At 33.4% G+C, this 6,871-nt stretch overlaps 1 protein-coding gene across 1 annotated transcript in view; it reads right to left on the bottom strand.

Annotated features, from left to right (window-relative positions):
• Positions 1 to 3,970: 3,970 nt before the first annotated feature.
• PTPRB (protein tyrosine phosphatase receptor type B) overlaps positions 3,971 to 6,871 on the bottom strand; it is a 74,810-nt gene continuing 71,909 nt past the window's right edge. Inside the window, exons 33-34 of the mRNA XM_015811794.1 lie at positions 5,731 to 5,851; positions 3,971 to 4,548 (exon numbers count right to left, since the gene is read on the bottom strand). Of these exons, the coding sequence (XP_015667280.1) occupies positions 4,526 to 4,548; positions 5,731 to 5,851 (144 nt within the window). The 3' untranslated portion in view covers positions 3,971 to 4,525. The remainder of the gene's footprint in view (positions 4,549 to 5,730; positions 5,852 to 6,871) is intronic.

Below are 6,871 nucleotides of genomic sequence, written 5' to 3'. Positions count from 1 at the left end.
TTCAATTTAGTTTACATTTTGCAGATGTATTGTGGGAGTTTTCCTTCAGCTAGTCACTGCATTTTGTTGTGATAATGCACCTGGTCTGCAAAAATTTAAAAATGAAACAGTGTCTGCTCCATCTGTCTCCTTGGTGACAAGGGGATCGTGCTGCTTCTGAATTCCTTCTCCAATGATAGATACTTATTCTAAATTTAACTTTGATTTTTTTTGCTTATAGGAGATAACATGAATTGATATTTTTATATCACCCAGCTGATATAAAAATATATTATGTGTATCTGATTTACATAGCACAAATCCATAAGAGAAACCTATTCAGTTTCTGACTTCCAGTTTGCCATTGCGGCACCACGGACGCTGGAAGACGAGCTCTGTCTTTCACATCTGTTTTTGTCCCACTGGGGGACCCTGGTTGAAAGCTGAAAGTTTCCCTGTACGGGCGACGAGCAAGGAGGGGACCCCCACTTGATCGCGGGAGGGTGGTGGCCTTTCCGTTGGATCCAGGGAAGCCCTCCAAACTGGCAGGAGAAAGACCGTCCATAGCAATATGGCTCGTCACTAAGCTGTTGACAGCCTAAGTCAAAATCGCCACCAAGCACGTTTAAAGCAATGCAGATGAAACTGGGTGAGATCTGATCTTCTCTTTAAGACTTTAAGTATTTTTTCCTGTACAAGCTGCCCAAAGTATTTTTCCACCTGTGAGGAGAGAGGGAAGGGAATTTCTACCCCACCCTCTAAAAAAAGCAGAGACTAACTACCCAGGGGAAACATGGCAACTATAAGAACACTTTTAATCTAATTGGATGCATATGCTTTTGAAACTTGGGGACTAAAAGTGTTCCTATTCTTACTGGAGACATTTGTTTTTACCTAAAAAAAGAAAGAAATACGACTTGAAAAACTATCATAAAAACTTTGGACTTTAAAAACTTTAAACGGTATTGGTGATATCTTGTGGCAACGTATGGTATTACAACTTGTTATTGCCTAAACAAGACTTGGCTTGAAGCCCAGACTCCAGAAAAAACTTCTTTGACGTTGACAGCTAACCACCTGTGAAAAACTCAGCTGCAAAGAAGGAACTTCTGGGCTGCATATCTGGCCTGTTTGAACTATGAATGTAAACTTTTACTGACTTTTAGAGCTATACGTGGGGAATTGCTTTCCTATTTCTTTACATGAGAAGCATATGTTATTAGACAAGATGATGGAATACCTTGGACTATAAACTCTTACTTGACAAACAATTTCTACTATAAAGACCATCTATAACACGTGAAATAGATGTCCCATACCTAGCTATAAAAAACAAAAAAACTATTTTTAACGTTTGATTCTAAAGTCTTCAACTTAATATACTATCAAGAGAATATGGATGAAGATCAGGAAAAAATCCTTTCCATGTTGAAATCAATACACAAAACCATTCTTTCAGCTTATGACAAAATAAGATGCAACATAAAGGAATAAGATGCCAGCTTAAATATACAAACCCAGATCTTGACTGCAACCAAAGAACTAACAATGCAGAAAATAACAGGAGAAGTGGAACAACTAAACATTAAGACAGAGGACTCAATTGACCAACAGATCCAGCCAACGGAAAAATCAGAACAGGGAGTAACAACATTGAAAATGGAAAAGACTTTTTACAAAAATCAGAAGAAAATTGAGGGAAAAGAAGAACAGATTGAAGGGAAGATAAACCTATCAGGACAATTGTGGGAAATTTGAGTAATAGGGAGGTGATTTAATGAATACAAATGGGCTAGTTCTTCCAAAAAAGCCTGCAACCAAATGGTCTTTCTTATTCCAAATAATATATATAATAATAGAGGGAGACCTATTTGATGATTCAAAAGCACTGACATGGAAGGTTAGTTGACAAAGGAAGAAAGCCAGAGTAAGGCTGAAGAAAATAAGGGTTTTGATTTATTAGAGGGGATTTCATATTACTAATTAGAGGGTTGAATATGGTGGAAAATAGACAATTTTTAGAAAATAAAGTAACATTATAATTGAATAGGTAAGATGTGTAACAAGACTAATAGACTTTGGTATGAAAAGGGAAAAAGGGAGAAATTGAGATAAGGGAAACTTTGGTTACCTAAAGTTTGGAAATTATAAATACCAAATGTTAATTTGAATATTGATGGGAAATTAAAGCTTGGGGAAAAAAAAGCAATAACAGGACATTGATTGTATTCAAGGATTGAATGCAAACACAATTAAGATATGTATAAGCTAAAAATTATTGATAAATGTACCAAATTTTTACTTAGTTAATAATAAGAATCATATTAGTCTAATAGGAGATAGTAGATATTAAGGGAAAAAGAGAGGAAATATCTGATGTTGTAACTTGAGATTTATACTAAAGATTTATGTAAGTTATTGAATTATTGATTAAACCAGTCAACATGTTGCTTTTTAAATACTTAATTGTAAAATTAGAAAACTAATAAAATATTATAGAAACCTATTCAGTTTCTAACATTTTCCATTCAAAGACCCATTCAGTACTTTCATTCATCTGTTTCATGTTCCAGCCAAATAGCAATAGCAATAGCACTTAGACCTATATACCACTTCACAGTGGTTTACAGACCCTCTCTAAGCGGTTTATAGAATCAGCATATTGCCCCCAACAATCTGTGTCCTCATTTTACCGACCTCGGAAGAATGGAACGATGAGTCAGCCAAATAATTTGAGGACAGTATTATGCAATTTTACTGTTCCTTGGAATACTAAGTAGAATATCTGTGTTCATTATGCTTTCATAATAAGTTTAGAGAAAAACTGTTTGAAAACCTGTGAAGCATATTAACTATTTCAGGTTAATAATTGTAATCTTCCACCTAATCAATTTTTTTGTACAATTTGTGTTATTAGGGAAAAATGTTTTCCTCTTAAAACAGAACTTATTATGAAAGTATCAGATGAACACTTCAGCAATCGAACATATTTGAAATTTCATGAAAATAATAAAACATTCTCATCGCCGTTAAATTACCTGGATTGTAAGATAAATAAGATAATAATCATCAAGGAAATGTATATCCTTTGTTGTAATAAAGGTAAAGGTTTCCCATATCCAGTTGTGTCTGACTCTATGGGGCAGTACTCATCTCCATTTCTTAGCTGAGGGAGCCAGGGTTGTCCAAAGACACTTCTTTGGTCATGTTCTCAACATGACTAAAGGCCGAGGCCCATAAAATGCTATTACCTTCCCACCAAAGTGGTACATATTAATCTAGTTGCACTTGCTTGCTTTCGAATTGCTAGATTGGCAGGAGCTGGGGCAAATAACGGGAGCTCACCCTGTCACGTGGCACTCGGGTCTCGAACCTGGGCTGTCAAGCTCAGCGTCTTTAACCACTGTATCTAATTTGTTACAAAATATCTTTAAGGTAACTTTGCAGCTTTCCTTCTATTATTTGATTTGAAAGTTTTGTTCATTCAGTAGTTTATTTATTTACCTAGGAGAAAGTAACTTGGTGAGACTTATTTCTGAATAAATAGATGAAGGTTTAGGCTAGAATGCTTTTACAGTGACATTATCTTTTATTTTCTGCTAGTCTTGGCTATATTTATTTATATACTTTTTCTATTGCTATTCAGTTATTTAAATCTGTTTTTTCTCAGACATGTTGCTGGAAAGATGGCATACAAATGAAGCAAGTAAAGAAATAAAATTCGTCAGAAATTTTGAATATTATTGAGAAAGATCACATCATGGGAGAAATATGAATAAATCCACCCATTTGTATGCAAGTAAATCCAACAAATCGTTTGGGGGAAAGAACACCCAATTTGCAATGAATGCTTTAAAATCATAAAATGGCTATTGTTATTTTTTTTTTCTGCCTACAAAACTGTTTTCAGAATACTTACAGATGACGAACAACAGCTTTTAAATTTCCCTTAGGTTGAAGAAACCCTCTCTTTCAATATTAGAAGGTATTTCATCAGGATAGGGTTCACACTGGGCCTTGAAGAAAATAGTATATTTAGCTCTGCAACTATGTGGGCTCTCAGTAAGGTTATTAAGGCAAAACCTGTTATTTTCAGAAGTCTAGGACACTTAACTTTGTTGGAGAGCTTGGGATATGCAGTTTGTATTTCACATGTGTACAAAGGTGGATAGATCAAGATACGAATCATACCTTAGGCTTAATGGATAATTTGAAAAAAATAATCACATTTATAAGTCTTGATACATTTTTCACATAAGGTAGTTTATAAGGAATATTTCATTAAAATAATTTTAACATAGAAAAATAGTATTATCTGAAGAATAATATAAACAATATAGATAAAACATATTTACATATCAAAAAATATTTATCTACAACAATATCTATTATATTTAAATTATGTATTTTAAAATATCACCAGACTAATAAATTATACACAGCTTCAAACACACGTGACACTTGTAGTGCATAAAATATTTTTAAAACTTAATTTTAAAAAAACCTAACAGATAGAACTGCAAAAAAGCAGGAATCTGTTTGAGCTTTAGTGCCTTGAATAAACAGCATCTGAAACCAAAAGAAAACTGTAATTAGAAAAGTACAGAGATTGGTTTTCAATGTAACCCTGGGAATATATTCTTATGAAGGTACAGTAATGATTGTATATAGAAAAATATAAATAATATGACACCATAAATAATATAGAACTGTATATGTATGTAAAAAAGCAATCTTAGAATAATAGACAAAATGTTCAACTTTTTTTCCTACTACAAGAAAAGCCGGGAGTCAGCAAAAGGGATTCTTTTACAGATTTCCTTGGAACTGTATCACAATATAGAGCATTTCAACTATAACAGAGAATTTTGAAAAACTTTAAATTGATCACAAAAAGAATGAAAAATCATGAGAGTTAAACATGTCTGTGTATTTGTGTGTAATATATATTACGAGATTTAATACAAAGTAGTACCAAATTTACAGCAGTTTCTTTCTCTGTAAAGTTCATTAATCTCTTCAGTACAACTCAGTATAACTCAACAAGGCTAAAATAATAGAAGTTCCTGGATGATGTACAGGTTGTTAATCAAACAGATTGTGAATACACTACAGGGCTGATTATTATCTAGGTCTCCCATGCAAAGTGCAAAATGAAATAATTTAAATTCTTTTGTTTATGCCTTCCCACTGGAACAAAATTTTAAGTGTGAAAAGAGAGAAAAGCAAATCAGTGTTTTCTGTTCAGATGATATGTTTGTATAAGTAAATATGTCAGATTTTGTTTATACAGCATAATTTCCAAAAAAGGAGGACTTGTAAAATACAAAAATGTGGAATATCACTGCATTAAAAACAGAACACAAGAAGCCTAACTTTCCTCCTCAGTCTATGGCAATTGTTTTACATGACAAATGAACATTCCTGTAATTTACAATGAACAAACTCTCAGCTCTACCCAGGCTTGTGGATCAGATTTCCACTCAGCCAGTATTTAAGAAAATGGTATCAACACATGTCTTTAACCAACCTTTTCACTGTTACTGGCTTTAATTGATTTTACTGTTGTATTGTTGATTGCTGTTGAATGTTTATACAAACAGAAATGTGGTGTTATCAGTTTAATAATATTAATGATACCAGGAAGAAAAGTGACAAAGGGACAAAATAACTAAAATAAAGCATTGATGTAAATTATTTATTAAGAATAATTGTGTGACTATTTGTAATGCTCATTACATTCATTCTTACCTCTGGGATACTCTGGATTCACATTTTCATATATTGGAAACAAGGGATTTTCTTGCTCACTGCGTAGCTTTCTTGCTCTTAAGACATCTCTCACACATTGATGTAAATATACATATTGACACTACAATGAAGAGGAAATACATATTAAAAGATAGGCCTTTTCCCCTATAAATCTTTTAACTGTTAGCAAGATCATCTCCAACATATTTAAAGCATAGTAAAAAGGTAAAGGTTTCCCTGCCAATCGTGTCCTACTTTAGGACCCGGTGCTACTGTAATTTCTGTTTCTTGCCTGAGGGTTTCCGTGGTCAGGTGGCCAGCACAGCTGTATGCCAAAGTTGCACAGGACACTGTCACCTTCTCACTGAAGTGCTACCTGTTAATCTACTTGTATTTGCATGCTTTTGAACTTCTAGATGGACAGGAGCTGGGCCAAGTAACGGTAGCTCATCCTACTATACAGGCACTCGAGTCTTGAACCCAGTCTGTCAGCTATCCAGCTGACAAGTTCAGCATCTTTAACTGCTGAGCCATCGTGCCCCCCCCCCCTTAAAACCTAGTATATTGGAGAAAATGCAGTCTGGTCTCTTGCTTCAGAAATATAGAAGTGGGAAGGCCCTAGTTGTGTTTCCTTATTCCACTTTGATAATAATAAATTATTTTTCTAGTACTAACACATTTAATGTTTAATTCTCAATATAGTTTTAAAAATTAATCAAAACCTAAGTTGTTACTATACCATCTTTATTAATATATAAATTAAGAATAAGTTACACTAAAATAACAATCTCCTTTCTCATTTGTTTTCCATTCATGCTTAACTTGCTAAGTATATTGATCTCCTCTTTTAAATGTAAAAATGAATTATGGCCAGACTAAATAAATAAATAAATAAATAAATAAGCACATTAAAGTGGAATTATTATTTATTTATTTATTTATTTTATTTGATTTGTATCCCGCCCTTCTCCTTACCGGACTCAGGGCGGCTGACAGCCTTATAAAACCAATATTACAATAAATATCAATTTAAAACCAAATTAAAAGGAAATATTTGTAATGGCCTAATAATTAAAATTTCCCTTAAAAACCCCACTAAAATTCCCTAGGCCAATCCCGCTTGTTGGAAAAGCCATGTCTT

Source organism: Protobothrops mucrosquamatus, unplaced genomic scaffold (assembly GCF_001527695.2).
Source record: "Protobothrops mucrosquamatus isolate PMUCROS unplaced genomic scaffold, P.Mucros_1.0 scaffold49, whole genome shotgun sequence".
In the NCBI taxonomy this organism is placed as follows: Eukaryota; Metazoa; Chordata; class Lepidosauria; order Squamata; family Viperidae; genus Protobothrops; species Protobothrops mucrosquamatus.
The sequence above is the reverse complement of the archived record's forward strand: the minus strand, read 5'-3'. Positions and strand labels throughout refer to the sequence as shown.